The sequence below is a fragment of the Phyllobates terribilis genome, unplaced genomic scaffold (assembly GCF_046119375.1).
Source record: "Phyllobates terribilis strain yellow unplaced genomic scaffold, ASM4611937v1 Scaffold_3__8_contigs__length_932513732, whole genome shotgun sequence".
Taxonomy (NCBI): domain Eukaryota; kingdom Metazoa; phylum Chordata; class Amphibia; order Anura; family Dendrobatidae; genus Phyllobates; species Phyllobates terribilis.
The window spans coordinates 49,085,657-49,106,713 of NW_027362763.1; the positions used below are offsets into that span (position 1 = coordinate 49,085,657).

The 21,057-nt window shown below is 42.1% G+C and overlaps 1 protein-coding gene across 1 annotated transcript in view; it reads left to right on the forward strand.

Moving 5' to 3' along the window:
- Positions 1 to 21,057, forward strand: part of LOC141258764 (uncharacterized) — a 183,594-nt gene that overhangs the window by 57,570 nt on the left and 104,967 nt on the right. Inside the window, exon 2 of the mRNA XM_073673869.1 lies at positions 18,732 to 18,884. Within this exon, the coding sequence (XP_073529970.1) occupies positions 18,754 to 18,884 (131 nt within the window). The 5' untranslated portion in view covers positions 18,732 to 18,753. The remainder of the gene's footprint in view (positions 1 to 18,731; positions 18,885 to 21,057) is intronic.

Consider the following 21,057-nt stretch of genomic DNA (forward strand, 5'->3'; position numbering starts at 1 on the left):
AACCACTATGCTCTGTGCCTCAGTATTGTGTGTAACCACAAAGCTCTGTGCCTCAGTATTGTGTGTAACCACTAAGCTTTGTGCCTCAGTATTGTGTGTAACCACTAAGCTTTGTGCCTCAGTATTGTGTGTAACCACTAAGCTTTATGCCTCAGTATTGTATGTAACCACTAAGCTTTGTGCCTCAGTATTTTGTGTAACCACTAAGCTTTATGCCTCAGTATTGTATGTAACCAGTAAGCTCTGTGCCTGAGTATTGTGTGTAACCATTATGCTCTGAGCCTCAGTATTGTGTGTAACCACGAAGCTCTGTGCCTCAGTATTGTGTGTAACCACTAAGTTTGTGCCTCAGTATTGTGTGTAACCACTAAGCTTTATGCCTCAGTATTGTATGTAACCACTAAGCTTTGTGCCTCAGTATTTTGTGTAACCACTAAGCTTTATGCCTCAGTATTGTATGTAACCAGTAAGCTCTGTGCCTGAGTATTGTGTGTAACCATTATGCTCTGTGCCTCAGTATTGTGTGTAACCACAAAGCTCTGTGCCTCAGTAATGTGTGTATCCACTAAGCTTTGGGCCTCAGTATTGTGTGTAACCACTAACCACTAAGCTCTGTGCCTCAGCATTGCGTGTAACCACTAAGATTTATGCTTCAGTATTGCGTGTAACCACTAAGCTCTGTGCCTCATTATTGCGTGTAACCACTAAGATTTATGCTTCAGTATTGTGTGTAACCACTAAGCTCTGTGCCTCAGTATTGTGTGTAACCACTAAGCTCTGTGCTTCAGTATTGTGTGTAACCACTAAGTTTTGTGCCTCAGTATTGTGTGTAACCACTAAGCTCTGTGCCTCAGTATTGTGTGTAACCACTAAGCTCTGGGCCTCAGTATTGTGTGTAACCACTTACCTCTGTGCCTCAGTATTGTGTATAACCACTAAGCTTTGTGCCTCAGTATTGTGTGTAACCACTAAGATTTATGCCACAGTATTGTATGTAACCACTAAGCTCTTCGCCTCAGTATAGTGTGTAACCACTAAGCTTTGTGCCTCAGTATTGTGTGTAACCACTAAGCTTTATGCCTCAGTATTGTATGTAACCACTAAGCTCTGTACCTCAGTATTCTGTGTAACCACTATGCTCTGTGCCTCAGTATTGTGCATAACTACAAAGCTCTGTGCCTCATTATTGTGCAAAATTACAAAGGTCTGTGCCTCAGTATTGTGCATAACTTCAAAGCTCTGTGCCTCAGTATTGTACATAACTACAAAGCTCTGTGCCTCAGTATTGTGCATAACTACAAAGCTCTGTGCCTCAGTATTGTGCATAATTACAAAGCTCTGTGCCTCATTATTGTGCATAACTACAAAGCTCTGTGCCTCAGTATTGTGCATAACTACAAAGCTCTGTGCCTCAGTATTGTGCATAATTACAAAGCTCTGTGCCTCAGTATTCTATGTAACCTCTAAACTCTGTGCCTCAGTATTGTGTGTAACCACTAAGCTTTGTGCCTCAGTATTGTGTGCAACCAGTAAGCTCTGTGCCTCAGTATTGTGCATAACCACTAAGCTTTGTGCCTTAGTATTGTGTGTAACCACTAAGCTTTGTGCCTCAGTATTGTGTGTAACCACTAAGCTCTGTGCCTCAGTATTGTGCGTAACCACTAAGCTCTGTGCCTCAGTATTGTGTGTAACCACTAAGCTCTGTGCCTCAGTATTGTGTGTAACCACTAAGCTTTGTGCCTCAGTATTGTATGTAACCACTAAGCTTTATGCCTCAATATTGTATGTAACCAATAAGTTGTGTGCCTCAGTATTGTGTGTAACCACTAAGCTTTATACCTCAGTATTGTATGTAACCACTAAGCTGTGTGCCTCAGTATTGTGTGTAACCACTAAGCTCTGTGCCTCAGTTTTGTGTAACCACTAAGCTCTGTGCCTCAGTATTGTGTGTAACCACTAAACTCTGTGCCTCAGTATTGTGTGTAACCACTAAGCTTTGTGCCTCAGTATTGTATGTAACCACTAAGCTCTGTGCCTCAGTATTGTGTGTAACCACTAAACTCTGTGCCTCAGTATTGTGTGTAACCACTAAGCTTTGTGCCTCAGTATTGTATGTAACCACTAAGCTTTATGCCTCAGTATTGTATGTAACCAATAAGTTGTGTGCCTCAGTATTGTGTGTAACCACTAAGCTTTGTGCCTCATTATTGCGCGTAACCACTAAGATTAATGCTTCAGTATTGTGTGTAACCACTAAGCTCTGTGCCTCAGTGTTGTGTGTAACCACAAAGCTCTGTGCTTCAGTATTGTGTGTAACCACTAAGTTTTGTGCCTCAGTATTGTGTGTAACCACTAAGCTCTGTGCCTCAGTATTGTGTGTAACCACTATGCTCTGTGCCTCAGTATTGTGTGTAACCACTAAGCTCTGAGCCTCAGTATTGTGTGTAACCACTAAGCTCTGTGCCTCAGTATTGTGTATAACCACTAAGCTTTGTGCCTCAGTATTGTGTGTAACCACTAAGCTTTATGCCTCAGTATTGTGTGCAACCAGTAAGCTCTGTGCCTCAGTATTGTGTGTAACCACTAAGCCCTGTGCCTCAGTATTGTGTGTAACCACTAAGCTTTATGCCTCAGTATTGTGTGTAACCACTAAGCTCTGTGCCTCAGGATTGTGTGTAACCACTAAGCTCTGTGCCTCATTATTGCGTGTAACCACTAAGATTTATGCTTCAGTATTGTGTGTAACCACTAAGCTCTGTGCCTCAGTATTGTGTGTAACCACTAAGCTCTGTGCTTCAGTATTGTGTGTAACCACTAGGTTTTGTGCCTCAGTATTGGGTGTAACCACTAAGTTCTGTGACTCAGTATTGTGTGTAACCACTAAGCTCTGTGCCTCAGTATTGTGTAACCACTAAGCTCTGTGCCTCAGTATTGTGTGTAACCACTAAGCTTTGTGCCTCAGTATTGCGTGTAACCACTAAGCTCTATGCCTCAGTATTGTGCGTAACCACTAAGCTCTGTGCCTCAGTATTGTGTGTAACCACTAAGCTTTGTGGCTCAGTATTGTATGTAACCACTAAGCTTTATGCCTCAGTATTGTATGTAACCACTAAGTTGTGTGCCTCAGTATTGTGCACAACCACTAAGCTCTGTGCATCAGTATTGTGTGTAACCACTAAGCTTTGTGCCTCAGTATTGTGTGTAACCACTAAGCTTAGTGCCTCAGCATTGTGTGTAACCACTAAGCTTTATGACTCAGTATTGTATGTAACCACTAAGCTTTGTGCCTCAGTATTGTATGTAACCAATAAGTTGTGTGCCTCAGTATTGTGTGTAACCACTAAGCTTTGTGCCTCATTATTGCGCGTAACCACTAAGATTAATGCTTCAGTATTGTGTGTAACCACTAAGCTCTGTGCCTCAGTGTTGTGTGTAACCACTAAGCTCTGTGCTTCAGTATTGTGTGTAACCACTAAGTTTTGTGCCTCAGTATTGTGTGTAACCACTAAGCTCTGTGCCTCAGTATTGTGTGTAACCACTAAGTTTTGTGCCTCAGTATTGTGTGTAACCACTAAGCTCTGGGCCTCAGTATTGTGTGTAACCACTAAGCTCTGTGCCTCAGTATTGTGTGTAACCACTAAGCTCTGGGCCTCAGTATTGTGTGTAACCACTAAGCTCTGTGCCTCAGTATTGTGTATAACCACTAAGCTTTGTGCCTCAGTATTGTGTGTAACCACTAAGCTTTATGCCTCAGTATTGTGTGTAACCAGTAAGCTCTGTGCCTCAGTATTGTGTGTAACCACTAAGCTCTGTGCCTCAGTATTGTGTGTAACCACTAAGCTTTATGCCTCAGTATTGTGTGTAACCACTAAGCTCTGTGCCTCAGTATTGTGTGTAACCACTAAGCTCTGTGCCTCAATATTGCGTGTAACCACTAAGATTTATGCTTCAGTATTGTGTGTAACCACTAAGCTCTGTGCCTCAGTATTGTGTGTAACCACTAAGCTTTGTGGCTCAGTATTGTATGTAACCACTAAGCTTTGTGCCTCAGTATTGTGTGTAACCACTAAGCTTTATGCCTCAGTATTGTATGTAACCACTAAGCTCTTTGCCTCAGTATTGTGTGTAACCACTAAGCTTTGTGCCTCAGTATTGTGTGTAACCACTAAGCTTTATGCCTCAGTATTGTATGTTACCACTAAGCTCTGTGCCTCAGTATTCTGTGTAACCACTATGCTCTGTGCCTCAGTATTGTGCGTAACCACTAAGCTCTGTGCCTCAGTATTGTGTGTAACCACTAAGCTTTGTGGCTCAGTATTCTATGTAACCACTAAGCTTTATGCCTCAGTATTGTATGTAACCACTAAGTTGTGTGCCTCAGTATTGTGCACAACCACTAAGCTCTGTGCATCAGTATTGTGTGTAACCACTAAGCTTTGTGCCTCAGTATTGTGTGTAACCACTAAGCTTAGTGCCTCAGCATTGTGTGTAACCACTAAGCTTCATGCCTCAGTATTGTATGTAACCACTAAGCTTTGTGCCTCAGTATTGTGTGTAACCACTAAGCTTTATGCCTCAGTATTGTATGTAACCAATAAGGTGTGTGCCTCAGTATTGTGTGTAACCACTAAGCTTTGTGCCTCATTATTGCACGTAACCACTAAGATTAATGCTTCAGTATTGTGTGTAACCACTAAGCTCTGTGCCTCAGTGTTGTGTGTAACCACTAAGCTCTGTGCTTCAGTATTGTGTGTAACCACTAAGTTTTGTGCCTCAGTATTGTGTGTAACCACTAAGCTCTGTGCCTCAGTATTGTGTGTAACCACTAAGCTCTGGGCCTCAGTATTGTGTGTAACCACTAAGCTCTGGGCCTCAGTATTGTGTGTAACCACTAAGCTCTGTGCCTCAGTATTGTGTATAACCACTAAGCTTTGTGCCTCAGTATTGTGTGTAACCACTAAGCTTTATGCCTCAGTATTGTGTGTAACAAGTAAGCTCTGTGCCTCAGTATTGTGTGTAACCACTAAGCTTTGTGCCTCAGTATTGTGTGTAACCACTAAGCTTAGTGCCTCAGCATTGTGTGTAACCACTATGCTTTATGCCTCAGTATTGTATGTAACCACTAAGCTTTGTGCCTCAGTATTGTGTGTAACCACTAAGCTTTATGCCTCAGTATTGTATGTAACCACTAAGCTCTTTGCCTCAGTATAGTGTGTAACCACTAAGCTTTGTGCCTCAGTATAGTGTGTAACCACTAAGCTTTATGCCTCAGTATTGTATGTAACCACTAAGCTCTGTGCCTCAGTATTCTGTGTAACCACTATGCTCTGTGCCTCAGTATTGTGTGTAACCACAAAGATCTGTGCCTCAGTATTGTGTGTAACCACTAAGCTTTGTGCCTCAGTATTGTGTGTAACCACTAAGCTTTGTGCCTCAGTATTGTGTGTAACCACTAAGCTTTATGCCTCAGTATTGTATGTAACCACTAAGCTTTGTGCCTCAGTATTGTGTGTAACCACTAAGCTTTATGCCTCAGTATTGTATGTAACCAGTAAGATCTGTGCCTGAGTATTGTGTGTAACCACTATGCTCTGTGCCTCAGTATTGTGTGTAACCACAAAGCTCTGTGCCTCAGTATTGTGTGTAACCACTAAGCTTTGTGCCTCAGTATTGTGTGTAACCAGTAACCACTAAGCTCTGTGCCTCAGTATTGCGTGTAACCACTAAGATTTATGCTTCAGTATTGTGTGTAACCACTAAGCTCTGTGTCTCAGTATTGTGTATAACCACTAAGCTCTGGGCCCCAGTATTGTGTAACCACTAAGCTCTGGGCCTCAGTATTGTGTGTAACCACTAAGCTCTGTGCCTCAGTTTTGTGTGTAACCACTAAGCTCTGTGCCTCAGTATTGTGTGTAAACACTAAGCTCTGTGTCTCAGTATTGTGTGTAACCACTAAGCTCTGTGCCTCAGTATTGTGTGTAACCACTAAGCTCTGTGCCTCAGTATTGTGTGTAACCACTAAGCTCTGTGCCTCAGTATTGTGTGTAACCACTAAGCTCTGTGCCTCAGTATTGTGTGTAACCACTAAGCTCTGTGCCTCAGTATTGTGTGTAACCACTAAGCTCTGTGTCTGTGCAGAGTAAACATATGTTCTAGTTGAAGTATGCAGAGTCGGTGTCATTCACTGTGCCATGTTCTGATAACGTGTAAAGTGTCATCGGCTTCACACACAGAATTGACCCTCATACACACAGAAGTGGCATAACATCTTCTCTTCTGAGTGTCTTGTCTGTGAGGGCTGAGCTCCTGCTGTGTATTGTTAGGGTATGTGTAACCACTAAGCTCTGGGCCCCAGTATTGTGTAACCACTAAGCTGTGTGCCTCAGTATTGTGTGTAACCACTAAGCTCTGTGCCTCAGTATTGTGTGTAACCACTAAGTTGTGTGTCTCAGTATTGTGTGTAACCACTAAGCTTTATGCCTCAGTATTGTATGTAACCAGTAAGCTCTGTGCCTGAGTATTGTGTGTAACCACTATGCTCTGTGCCTCAGTATTGTGTGTAACCACAAAGCTCTGTGCCTCAGTATTGTGTGTAACCACTAAGCTCTGTGCCTGAGTATTGTGTGTAACCATTATGCTCTGTGCCTCAGTATTGTGTGTAACCACAAAGCTCTGTGCCTCAGTATTGTGTGTAACCACTAAGCTTTGGGCCTCAGTATTGTGTGTAACCACTAACCACTAAGCTCTGTGCCTCAGTATTGCGTGTAACCACTAAGATTTATGCTTCAGTATTGCGTGTAACCACTAAGCTCTGTGCCTCATTATTGCGTGTAACCACTAAGATTTATGCTTCAGCATTGTGTGTAACCACTAAGCTCTGTGCCTCAGTATTGTGTGTAACCAGTAAGCTCTGTGCTTCAGTATTGTGTGTAACCACTAAGCTCTGTGCCTCAGTATTGTGTGTAACCACAAAGCTCTGTGCCTCAGTATTGTGTGTAACCACTAAGCTTTGGGCCTCAGGATTGTGTGTAACCACTAACCACTAAGCTCTGTGCCTCAGTATTGCGTGTAACCACTAAGATTTATGCTTCAGTATTGCGTGTAACCAATAAGCTCTGTGCCTCATTATTGCATGTAACCACTAAGATTTATGCTTCAGTATTGTGTGTAACCACTAAGCTCTGTGCCTCAGTATTGTGTGTAACCACTAAGCTCTGACTTCAGTATTGTGTGTAACCACTAAGCTCTGTGCCTCAGTATTGTGTGTAACCACTAAGCTCTGTGCCTCAGTATTGTGTGTAACCACTAAGCTCTGGGCCTCAGTATTGTGTGTAACCACTAAGCTCTGTGCCTCAGTATTGTGTATAACCACTATGCTTTGTGCCTCAGTATTGTGTGTAATCACTAAGCTTTGTGCCTCAGTATTGTATGTAACCACAAAGCTTTATGCCTCAGTATTGTATGTAACCAATAAGTTGTGTGTCTCAGTATTGTGTGTAACCACTAAGCTTTGTGCCTCATTATTGCTCGTAACCACTAAGTTTATGCTTCAGTATTGTGTGTAACCACTAAGCTCTGTGCCTCAGTGTTGTGTGTAACCACTAAGCTCTGTGCTTCAGTATTGTGTGTAACCACTAAGTTTTGTGCCTCATTATTGTGTGTAACCACTAAGCTCTTTGTCTCAGTATTGTGTGTAACCACTAAGCTCTGTGCCTCAGTATTGTGTGTAACCACTAAGCTCTGTGCCTCAGTATTGTGTATAACCACTAAGCTTTGTGCCTCAGTATTGTGTGTAACCACTAAGCTTTGTGCCTCAGTATTGTGTGTAACCACTAAGCTCTGTGCCTCAGTATTGTGTGTAACCACTAAGCTCTGTGCCTCAGTATTGTGTGTAACCACTAAGCTTTATGCCTCAGTATTGTGTGTAACCACTAAGCTCTGTGCCTCAGTATTGTGTGTAACCACTAAGCTCTGTGCCTCATTATTGCGTGTAACCACTAAGATTTATGCTTCAGTATTGTGTGTAACCACTAAGCTCTGTGCCTCAGTATTTTGTGTAACCACTAAGCTCTGTGCTTCAGTATTGTGTGTAACCACTAAGCTCTGTGCCTCAGTATTGGGTGTAACCACTAAGTTCTGTGCCTCAGTCTTGTGTGTAACCACTAAGCTATGTGCCTCAGTATTGTGTAACCACTAAGCTCTGTGCCTCAATATTGTGTAACCACTAAGCTTTGTGCCTCAGTATTGTGTTTAACCACTAAGCTCTATGCCTCAGTATTGTGCGTAACCACTAAGCTCTGTGCCTCAATATTGTGTGTAACCACTAAGCTTTGTGCCTCAGTATTGTATGTAACCACTAAGCTTTATGCCTCAGTATTGTATGTAACCACTAAGTTGTGTGCCTCAGTATTGTGCACAACCACTAAGCTGTGTGCATCAGTATTGTGTGTAACCACTAAGCTTTGTGCCTCAGTATTGTGTGTAACCACTAAGCTTAGTGCCTCAGCATTGTGTGTAACCACTAAGCTTTATGCCTCAGTATTGTATGTAACCACTAAGCTTTGTGCCTCAGTATTGTGTGTAACCACTAAGCTTTATGCCTCAGTATTGTATGTAACCACTAAGCTCTTTGCCTCAGTATTGTGTGTAACCACTAGGCTTTGTGCCTCAGTATTGTGTGTAACCACTAAGCTTTATGCCTCAGTATTGTATGTTACCACTAAGCTCTGTGCCTCAGTATTCTGTGTAACCACTATGCTCTGTGCCTCAGTATTGTGTGTAACCACAAAGCTCTGTACCTCAGTATTGTGTGTAACCACTAAGCTTTGTGCCTCAGTATTGTGTGTAACCACTATGCTCTGTGCCTCAGTATTGTGTGTAACCACTAAGCTCTGTGCCTCAGTATAGCGTGTAACCACTAAGATTTGTGCTTCAGTATTGCGTGTAACCACTAAGCTCTGTGCCTCATTATTGCGTGTAACCACCAAGATTTATGCTTCAGTATTGTGTGTAACCACTAAGCTCTGTGCCTCAGTATTGTGTGTAACCACTAAGCTCTGTGCTTCAGTATTGTGTGTAACCAGTAAGCTCTGTGCCTCCATATTGTGTGTAACCACTAAGCTCTGGGCCTCAGTATTGTGTGTAACCACTAAGCTCTGTGCCTCAGTATTGTGTATAACCACTAAGCTTTGTGCCTCAGTATTGTGTGTAACCACTAAGCTCTGTGCCTCAGTATTGTGTGTAACCCCTAAGCTCTGTGCCTCAGTATTGTGTGTAAACACTAAGCTTCATGCCTCAGTATTGTGTGTAACCACTAAGCTCTGTGCCTCAGTATTGTCTGTAACCACTAAGCTCTGTGCCTCATTATTGCGTGCAACCACTAAGATTTATGCTTCAGTATTGTGTGTAACCACTAAGCTCTGTGCCTCAGTATTGTGTATAACCACTAAGCTCTGTGCTTCAGTATTGTGTGTAACCACTAAGCTCTGTGCCTCAGTATTGTGTGTAACCACTAAGCTCTGTGCCTCAGTATTGTGTAACCACTAAGCTCTGTGCCTCAGTATTGTGTGTAACCACTAAGCTCTGTGCCTCAGTATTGTGTGTAACCACTAAGCTTTGTGCCTCAGTATTGTATGTAACCACTAAGCTTTATGCCTCAGTATTGTATGTAACCAATAAGTTGTGAACCTCAGTATTGTGTGTAACTACTAAGCTTTGTGCCTCAGTATTGTGTGTAACCACTAAGCTTTGTGCCTCAGTATTGCGTGTAACCACTAAGCTTTATGCTTCAGTATTGCGTGTATCCACTAAGATTTTTGCCTCAGTATTGTGTGTAACCACTAAGCTCTGTGCCTCAGTATTGTGTGTAACCACAAAGCTCTGTGCCTCAGTATTGTGTGTAACCACTAAGCTTTGGGCCTCAGTATTGTGTGTAACCACTAACCACTAAGCTCTGTGCCTCAGTATTGCGTGTAACCACTAAGATTTATGCTTCAGTATTGCGTGTAACCAATAAGCTCTGTGCCTCATTATTGCATGTAACCACTAAGATTTATGCTTCAGTATTGTGTGTAACCACTAAGCTCTGTGCCTCAGTATTGTGTGTAACCAATAAGCTCTGTGCTTCAGTATTGTGTGTAACCACTAAGCTCTGTGTCTCAGTATTGTGTGTAACCACTAAGCTCTGTGCCTCAGTATTGTGTGTAACCACTAAGCTCTGGGCCTCAGTATTGTGTGTAACCACTAAGCTCTGTGCCTCAGTATTGTGTATAACCACTAAGCTTTGTGCCTCAGTATTGTGTGTAATCACTAAGCTTTGTGCCTCAGTATTGTATGTAACCACTAAGCTTTATGCCTCAGTATTGTATGTAACCAATAAGTTGTGTGTCTCAGTATTGTGTGTAACCACTAAGCTTTGTGCCTCATTATTGCTCGTAACCACTAAGATTTATGCTTCAGTATTGTGTGTAACCACTAAGCTCTGTGCCTCAGTGTTGTGTGTAACCACTAAGCTCTGTGCTTCAGTATTGTGTGTAACCACTAAGTTTTGTGCCTCATTATTGTGTGTAACCACTAAGCTCTTTGTCTCAGTATTGTGTGTAACCACTAAGCTCTGGGCCTCAGTATTGTGTGTAACCACTAAGCTCTGTGCCTCAGTATTGTGTATAACCACTAAGCTTTGTGCCTCAGTATTGTGTGTAACCACTAAGCTTTGTGCCTCAGTATTGTGTGTAACCACTAAGCTCTGTGCCTCAGTATTGTGTGTAACCACTAAGCTCTGTGCCTCAGTATTGTGTGTAACCACTAAGCTTTATGCCTCAGTATTGTGTGTAACCATTAAGCTCTGTGCCTCAGTATTGTGTGTAACCACTAAGCTCTGTGCCTCATTATTGCGTGTAACCACTAAGATTTATGCTTCAGTATTGTGTGTAACCACTAAGCTCTGTGCCTCAGTATTTTGTGTAACCACTAAGCTCTGTGCTTCAGTATTGTGTGTAACCACTAAGTTTTGTGCCTCAGTATTGGGTGTAACCACTAAGTTCTGTGCCTCAGTCTTGTGTGTAACCACTAAGCTCTGTGCCTCAGTATTGTGTAACCACTAAGCTCTGTGCCTCAATATTGTGTAACCACTAAGCTTTGTGCCTCAGTATTGTGTTTAACCACTAAGCTCTATGCCTCAGTATTGTGCGTAACCACTAAGCTCTGTGCCTCCGTATTGTGTGTAACCACTAAGCTTTGTGCCTCATTATTGTATGCAACCACTAAGCTTTATGCCTCAGTATTGTAAGTAACCACTAAGTTGTGTGCCTCAGTATTGTGCACAACCACTAAGCTATGTGCATCAGTATTGTGTGTAACCACTAAGCTTTATGCCTCAGTATTGTATGTAACCACTAAGCTCTTTGCCTCAGTATTGTGTGTAACCACTAGGCTTTGTGCCTCAGTATTGTATGTAACCACTAAGCTTTATGCCTCAGTATTGTATGTTACCACTAAGCTCTGTGCCTCAGTATTCTGTGTAACCACTATGCTCTGTGCCTCAGTATTGTGTGTAACCACAAAGCTCTGTGCCTCAGTATTGTGTGTAACCACTAAGCTTTGTGCCTCAGTATTGTGTGTAACCACTAAGCTCTGTGCCTCATTATTGCGTGTAACCACCAAGATTTATGCTTCAGTATTGTGTGTAACCACTAAGCTCTGTGCCTCAGTATTGTGTGTAACCACTAAGCTCTGTGCTTCAGTATTGTGTGTAACCACTAAGTTTTGTGCCTCAGTATTGTGTGTAACCACTAAGCTCTGTGCCTCAGTATTGTGTGTAACCACTAAGCTCTGTGCCTCCGTATTGTGTGTAACCACTAAGCTCTGGGCCTCAGTATTGTGTGTAACCACTAAGCTCTGTGCCTCAGTATTGTGTATAACCACTAAGCTTTGTGCCTCAGTATTGTATGTAACCACTAAGCTCTGTGCCTCAGTATTGTGTGTAACCCCTAAGCTCTGTGCCTCAGTATTGTGTGTAACCACTAAGCTTTATGCCTCAGTATTGTGTGTAACCACTAAGCTCTGTGCCTCAGTATTGTCTGTAACCACTAAGCTCTGTGCCTCATTATTGCGTGCAACCACTAAGATTTATGCTTCAGTATTGTGTGTAACCACTAAGCTCTGTGCCTCAGTATTGTGTATAACCACTAAGCTCTGTGCTTCAGTATTGTGTGTAACCACTAAGCTCTGTGCCTCAGTATTGTGTGTAACCACTAAGCTCTGTGCCTCAGTATTGTGTAACCACTAAGCTCTGTGCCTCAGTATTGTGTGTAACCACTAAGCTCTGTGCCTCAGTATTGTGTGTAACCACTAAGCTTTGTGCCTCAGTATTGTATGTAACCACTAAGCTTTATGCCTCAGTATTGTATGTAACCAATAAGTTGTGAACCTCAGTATTGTGTGTAACTACTAAGGTTTGTGCCTCAGTATTGTGTGTAACCACTAAGCTTTGTGCCTCAGTATTGCGTGTAACCACTAAGCTTTATGCTTCAGTATTGCGTGTATCCACTAAGATTTGTGCCTCAGTATTGTGTGTAACCACTAAGCTCTGTGCCTCAGTATTGTGTGTAACCACTAAGCTTTATGCCTCAGTATTGTGTGTAACCACTAAGCTCTGTGCCTCAGTATTGTGTGTAACCACTAAGCTCTGTGCCTCATTATTGCGTGTAACCACTAAGCTTTATGCTTCAGTATTGCGTGTATCCACTAAGATTTATGCTTCAGTATTGTGTGTAACCACTAAGCTCTGTGCCTCAGTATTTTGTGTAACCACTAAGCTCTGTTCTTCAGTATTGTGTGTAACCACTAAGTTTTGTGCCTCAGTATTGGGTGTAACCACTAAGTTCTGTGCCTCAGTATTGTGTGTAACCACTAAGCTCTGTGCCTCAGTATTGTGTAACCACTAAGCTCTGTGCCTCAGTATTGTGTAACCACTAAGCTTTGTGCCTCAGTATTGCGTTTAACCACTAAGCTCTATGCCTCAGTATTGTGCGTAACCACTAAGCTCTGTGCCTCAGTATTGTGTGTAACCACTAAGCTTTGTGCCTCAGTATTGTATGTAACCACTAAGCTTTATGCCTCAGTATTGTATGTAACCACTAAGTTGTGTGCCTCAGTATTGTGCACAACCACTAAGCTCTGTGCATCAGTATTGTGTGTAACCACTAAGCTTTATGCCTCAGTATTGTGTGTAACCACTAAGCTTAGTGCCTCAGCATTGTGTGTAACCACTAAGCTTTATGCCTCAGTATTGTATGTAACCACTAAGCTTTGTGCCTCAGTATTGTGTGTAACCACTAAGCTTTGTGCCTCAGTATTATATGTTACCACTAAGCTCTGTGCCTCAGTATTGTGTGTAACCACTATGCTCTGTGCCTCAGTATTGTGTGTAACCACAAAGCTCTGTGCCTCAGTATTGTGTGTAACCACTAAGCTTTGTGCCTCAGTATTGTGTGTAACCACTATGCTCTGTGCCTCAGTATTGTGTGTAACCACTAAGCTCTGTGCCTCAGTATCGCGTGTAACCACTAAGATTTGTGCTTCAGTATTGCGTGTAACCACTAAGCTCTGTGCCTCATTATTGCGTGTAACCACCAAGATTTATGCTTCAGTATTGTGTGTAACCACTAAGCTCTGTGCCTCAGTATTGTGTGTAACCACTAAGCTCTGTGCTTCAGTATTGTGTGTAACCACTAAGTTTTGTGCCTCAGTATTGTGTGTAACCACTAAGCTCTGTGCCTCAGTATTGTGTGTAACCACTAAGCTCTGTGCCTCAGTATTGTGTGTAACCACTAAGCTCTGGGCCTCAGTATTGTGTGTAACCACTAAGCTCTGTGCCTCAGTATTGTGTGTAACCACTAAGCTTTGTGCCTCAGTATTGTATGTAACCACTAAGCTTTATGCCTCAGTATTGTATGTAACCAATATGTTGTGAACCTCAGTATTGTGTGTAACTACTAAGCTTTGTGCCTCAGTATTGTGTGTAACCACTAAGCTTTGTGCCTCAGTATTGCATGTAACCACTAAGCTTTATGCTTCAGTATTGCTTGTATCCACTAAGATTTGTGCCTCAGTATTGTGTGTAACCACTAACCTCTGTGCCTCAGTATTGTGTGTAACCACTAACCTCTGTGCCTCAGTATTGTGTGTAACCACTAAGCTCTGTGCCTCAGTATTGTGTGTAACCACTAAGCTCTATGCCTCAGTATTGTGCGTAACCACTAAGCTCTGTGCCTCAATATTGTGGGTAACCACTAAGCTTTGTGCCTCAGTATTGTATGTAACCACTAAGCTTTGTGCCTCAGTATTGTATGTAACCACTAAGTTGTGTGCCTCAGTATTGTGCACAACCACTAAGCTCCATGCATCAGTATTGTGTGTAACCACTAAGCTTTATGCCTCAGTATTGTATGTAACCACTAAGCTTTGTGCCTCAGTATTGTGTGTAACCACTAAGCTCTGTGCCTCAGTATTGTGTGTAACCACTAAGCTCTGTGCCTCCATATTGTGTGTAACCACTAAGCTCTGGGCCTCAGTATTGTGTGTAACCACTAAGCTCTGTGCCTCAGTATTGTGTATAACCACTAAGCTTTGTGCCTCAGTATTGTATGTAACCACTAAGCTCTGTGCCTCAGTATTGTGTGTAACCCCTAAGCTCTGTGCCTCAGTATTGTGTGTAACCACTAAGCTTTATGCCTCAGTATTGTGTGTAACCACTAAGCTCTGTGCCTCAGTATTGTCTGTAACCACTAAGCTCTGTGCCTCATTATTGCGTGCAACCACTAAGATTTATGCTTCAGTATTGTGTGTAACCACTAAGCTCTGTGCCTCAGTATTGTGTATAACCACTAAGCTCTGTGCTTCAGTATTGTGTGTAACCACTAAGCTCTGTGCCTCAGTATTGTGTGTAACCACTAAGCTCTGTGCCTCAGTATTGTGTAACCACTAAGCTCTGTGCCTCAGTATTGTGTGTAACCACTAAGCTCTGTGCCTCAGTATTGTGTGTAACCACTAAGCTTTGTGCCTCAGTATTGTATGTAACCACTAAGCTTTATGCCTCAGTATTGTATGTAACCAATAAGTTGTGAACCTCAGTATTGTGTGTAACTACTAAGGTTTGTGCCTCAGTATTGTGTGTAACCACTAAGCTTTGTGCCTCAGTATTGCGTGTAACCACTAAGCTTTATGCTTCAGTATTGCGTGTATCCACTAAGATTTGTGCCTCAGTATTGTGTGTAACCACTAAGCTCTGTGCCTCAGTATTGTGTGTAACCACTAAGCTCTGTGCCTCATTATTGCGTGTAACCACTAAGATTTATGCTTCAGTATTGTGTGTAACCACTAAGCTCTGTGCCTCAGTATTTTGTGTAACCACTAAGCTCTGTTCTTCAGTATTGTGTGTAACCACTAAGTTTTGTGCCTCAGTATTGGGTGTAACCACTAAGTTCTGTGCCTCAGTATTGTGTGTAACCACTAAGCTCTGTGCCTCAGTATTGTGTAACCACTAAGCTCTGTGCCTCAGTATTGTGTAACCACTAAGCTTTGTGCCTCAGTATTGCGTTTAACCACTAAGCTCTATGCCTCAGTATTGTGCGTAACCACTAAGCTCTGTGCCTCAGTATTGTGTGTAACCACTAAGCTTTGTGCCTCAGTATTGTATGTAACCACTAAGCTTTATGCCTCAGTATTGTATGTAACCACTAAGTTGTGTGCCTCAGTATTGTGCACAACCACTAAGCTCTGTGCATCAGTATTGTGTGTAACCACTAAGCTTTATGCCTCAGTATTGTGTGTAACCACTAAGCTTAGTGCCTCAGCATTGTGTGTAACCACTAAGCTTTATGCCTCAGTATTGTATGTAACCACTAAGCTTTGTGCCTCAGTATTGTGTAACCACTAAGCTTTATGCCTCAGTATTATATGTTACCACTAAGCTCTGTGCCTCAGTATTGTGTGTAACCACTATGCTCTGTGCCTCAGTATTGTGTGTAACCACAAAGCTCTGTGCCTCAGTATTGTGTGTAACCACTAAGCTTTGTGCCTCAGTATTGTGTGTAACCACTATGCTCTGTGCCTCAGTATTGTGTGTAACCACTAAGCTCTATGCCTCAGTATCGCGTGTAACCACTAAGATTTGTGCTTCAGTATTGCGTGTAACCACTAAGCTCTGTGCCTCATTATTGCGTGTAACCAAGATTTATGCTTCAGTATTGTATGTAACCACTAAGCTCTGTGCCTCAGTATTGTGTGTAACCACTAAGCTCTGTGCTTCAGTATTGTGTGTAACCACTAAGTTTTGTGCCTCAGTATTGTGTGTAACCACTAAGCTCTGTGCCTCAGTATTGTGTGTAACCACTAAGCTCTGTGCCTCAGTATTGTGTGTAACCACTAAGCTCTGGGCCTCAGTATTGTGTGTAACCACTAAGCTCTGTGCCTCAGTATTGTGTGTAACCACTAAGCTTTGTGCCTCAGTATTGTATGTAACCACTAAGCTTTATGCCTCAGTATTGTATGTAACCAATATGTTGTGAACCTCAGTATTGTGTGTAACTACTAAGCTTTGTGCCTCAGTATTGTGTGTAACCACTAAGCTTTGTGCCTCAGTATTGCATGTAACCACTAAGCTTTATGCTTCAGTATTGCTTGTATCCACTAAGATTTGTGCCTCAGTATTGTGTGTAACCACTAACCTCTGTGCCTCAGTATTGTGTGTAACCACTAACCTCTGTGCCTCAGTATTGTGTGTAACCACTAAGCTCTGTGCCTCAGTATTGTGTGTAACCACTAAGCTCTATGCCTCAGTATTGTGCGTAACCACTAAGCTCTGTGCCTCAATATTGTGTGTAACCACTAAGCTTTGTGCCTCAGTATTGTATGTAACCACTAAGCTTTGTGCCTCAGTATTGTATGTAACCACTAAGTTGTGTGCCTCAGTATTGTGCACAACCACTAAGCTCCATGCATCAGTATTGTGTGTAACCACTAAGCTTTATGCCTCAGTATTGTATGTAACCACTAAGCTTTGTGCCTCAGTATTGTGTGTAACCACTAAGCTTTATGCCTCAGTATTGTATCTAACCACTAAGCTCTTTGCCTCAGTATAGTGTGTAACCACTAAGCTTTGTGCCTCAGTATAGTGTGTAACCACTAAGCTTTATGCCTCAGTATTGTATGTAACCACTAAGCTCTGTGCCTCAGTATTCTGTGTAACCACTATGCTCTGTGCCTCAGTATTGTGTGTAACCACAAAGCTCTGTGCCTCAGTATTGTGTGTAACCACTAAGCTTTGTGCCTCAGTATTGTGTGTAACCACTAAGCTTTGTGCCTCAGTATTGTGTGTAACCACTAAGCTTTGTGCCTCAGTATTGTGTGTAACCACTAAGCTTTATGCCTCAGTATTGTATGTAACCAGTAAGCTCTGTGCCTGAGTATTGTGTGTAACCACTATGCTCTGTGCCTCAGTATTGTGTTTAACCACAAAGTTCTGTGCCTCAGTATTGTGTGTAACCACTAAGCTTTGTGCCTCAGTATTGTGTGTAACCACTAACCACTAAGCTCTGTGCCTCAGTATTGTGTGTAACCACTATGCTCTGTGCCTCAGTATTGTGTGTAACCACAAAGCTCTGTGCCTCAGTATTGTGTGTAACCACTAACCACTAAGCTCTGTGCCTCAGTATTGTGTGTAACCACTAACCACTAAGCTCTGTGCCTCAGTATTGCGTGTAACCACTAAGATTTATGCTTCAGTATTGTGTGTAACCACTAAGCTCTGTGCCTCAGTATTGCGTGTAACCACTAAGATTTATGCTTCAGTATTGTGTGTAACCACTAAGCTCTGTGCCTCAGTATTGCGTGTAACCACTAAGCTTTATGCCTCAGTATTGTGTGTAACCACTAAGCTCTGTGCCTCAGTATTGTGTGTAACCATTAAGCTCTGTGCCTCAGTATTGTGTGTAACCACTAAGCTCTGTGCCTCAGTATTGTGTGTAACCACTAAGCTCTGTGCCTCAGTATTGTGTGTAACCACTAAGCTCTGTGTCTGTGCAGAGTAAACATATGTTCTAGTTGAAGTCTGCAGAGTCGGTGTCATTCACTGTGCCATGCTCTGATAACGTGTAAAGTGTCATCGGCTTCACACACAGAATTGACCCTCATACACACAGAAGTGGCATAACATCTTCTCTTCTGAGTGTCTTGTCTGTGAGGGCTGAGCTCCTGCTGTGTATTGTTAGGGTATGTGCAGACGGTCAGGAGCCGCTGCGTGTTATTGTAGAAATCCCATGCCCACTATGCTTCTCCGTGCACCTGCGGTTCACCTGCGGACACGGACATGCGGTGCCTCTTTCCAGACCCCAGCATGTCTATGTCTCTAGTGGAGTCGCTAGTCTCCGCAAGAGAAATTAGATCACTACAATGTATTGAATGCAGTGAATCCGCATGGTTCAATGAACACATGCGGATTCACCTGCGTCCAGCGCTTTGGACGCAGCATAAAGTATACTGTGTTCCTAGAGCTGACAGTACGGTTAGTGTGCACATACCCTTAGTATAGGACATGCAGATTATTTTAGATTGCGTTCTGGTCCAGTGCTGTGTACTCTATACCATGCTCTTCTCACAGACATGTCTTCATTTCTCCTGTGCTCACTGTAGTCTGGGTTTATCTCTTGACTCATGCTTCTTCTTGTCTGCAGAAAACCTCTGGATTGTGGTCCCATGGCTCCCTCTACAGACCACTTATTGTATTACATCTATGGACGGGGAAGTGCAGCCTCATCGGTGCTCATCCTGGTGAATGCAGTTCTTGTCTCAGCCATAATGTTACTGGCCTGCTCCTTCTGCAAAAAGTAGGTTACAAATATAAAGATAAATGCAAAGATTATCTATAGATCATTCTATCTTTAAAATCATATTTCAATATCTATGTGTCTATCATGTCATGTCTTTTTATCTATCTGATCTATCTGTCTATCATCTATTTATCTATCTATTATCTATCTATCTATTATCTATCTATTATCTATCTATCATCTATCTATCATCTATCTATTATCTATCTATTATCTATCATCTATCCTCTATCATCTATCTATCCTCTATCATCTATCTATCTATCCATCTGATCTATCTCTCTATCTTGGAGTTGTTGTGCCATCTATGGGCAGTATGTTATGAAGTACTTGGGCACACAACTCCTGTTCATATGTGAAATGTTTTGCCAGGGTTATACTCCCTGTGTTAGGGACACTTTTCTGCACTGCACAATTCTTGGTGACAAAAAACACATTTTTGACTAATTTTTGGCTATGTTATATTAAAAAGTAAACAGTGAGTCACGTGATTCAATTGTAAAACGTTCTGTTTTTCAAGTTTCAAAGTAAAATTCTTTTTATTGATAGGCAATCCTAAAAGGTAATGCTTCGGTTAGATTACAGAAGTTTTCTCAAACATGGCTTTTTAGGTGAAAACGGATGGTAACTGGTGGTAACCAGCAGCCTATATAACCACACATTGCAGTATCAGACTTTGTAGGCTACTTGTATTGTTTAAACAGTCCAAAAATAATGACTTTTTGGAGCTGATTATAAACACCTGCCTTGCTGGAGTTTATACACAAGTAGTATAAACTGAAGATACTGTGGAAGTGTAACATTTTTTACCCGTATGAGGAGTTTCAAGAGCTTTTTTCATTATTAAATGAAAGAAGTTAAAGATTTTTTACAATCTGTCCAAAAATTATCCCTTTATTTAAGGAGCAAAAACAGGAGAGTACAGTAGGTGTCCTGTTTTGTGAAGAAGTAATGGCTTATCAACTAGGAGCGAAAAAAATATCCCTTTTTTTGGTATCCATAGCTGGTTTGTTATTCTCAAAGTAACAATTACAAAGAGGTTTTATCAAGCATTTCAAAAATTATCCCCTTTTTTAGGTATCAAGAACAGGCTAGCTGTTTTCAATGTGAAGAAACAATGGCTTGTTGTCAACACACCTTTAAAAAAATTAGCCCTATTTTATGAGCTAATTGATGTTTGCTTACCCTCAAGAGAATACGTTTCTCATAATAAGTACAGTTTAGCACTATATAACATGGTGGGCAGCCAGAGACACACAGTAGAGATAGGACAGAGCAGACAAGGAGATACCTGGCAGTTTAGGGCCAGCAACATCAGCCCCAGCAGCAGCAATATTACAGTATAGATAGAATGCTGGACAGGGAGTATATTCCTGGTTGAGTGAGGGCCATCGGTACCGCCGACAGCAAAAAGGTGTAGAAGGCAGTCAATGAAAAGGCAGACGGTATGGCCGATTTAATCTTTGTCATCAGCCATAGGTGAATGAAAGTCTGCACTTATCCATGTGTGATTCTTTTCCACATATGTTAGGTTTTCCATGCCTGGACATGACAGTATGCCCATAGTAAACTGGGCCTCTTCTTGCTATTTTTCGTAGTCTTAACTCTGTCATGGGCGGCGCAGTGTCGTCCCTGTGGGAATTGCAAAGGGGTCTGCTAGTCAGTCGTCTCGACGACAGTCGTCTGTTCAAATAAAGCTTTGTTGAGCAGATGACACAGTTTATAGTAATAAGGCAACTTGGACTCCCTTTCAAAAGTCGGGAAAAAATTCCCCCAATTTTCTTTTATAGCGAGGATCTAAAAGTGTGCCTATTCAATAGTCATCTTGTTGCTTGATGGGATGACTACACTCCACCAACATTCTATCATACAGCTTGCCAAGCTGGCTAACACGCACACCCTGTTGGGTCTATTTTTATCACCTTGCTGCAACAGTTGATTGTCAAAGCTAGCATTGTCATCGTCATTTTCACTCTTTCATCCCTGTCCCCTGCCTCCTCCACATAACCTGCTGCTGTGCCTTCTCTCTCTCTCTTCTTCCTTGTTCTGCTCTTTCTCCTTTACTTCCTAATCCTGCAACATGTTACATTGACCTTGATGGTCCCCAACAGACACAGTGTAGCGATGAATATGTGCAATATTGTTCTTACTCCATCGTCCCTTGCATTCT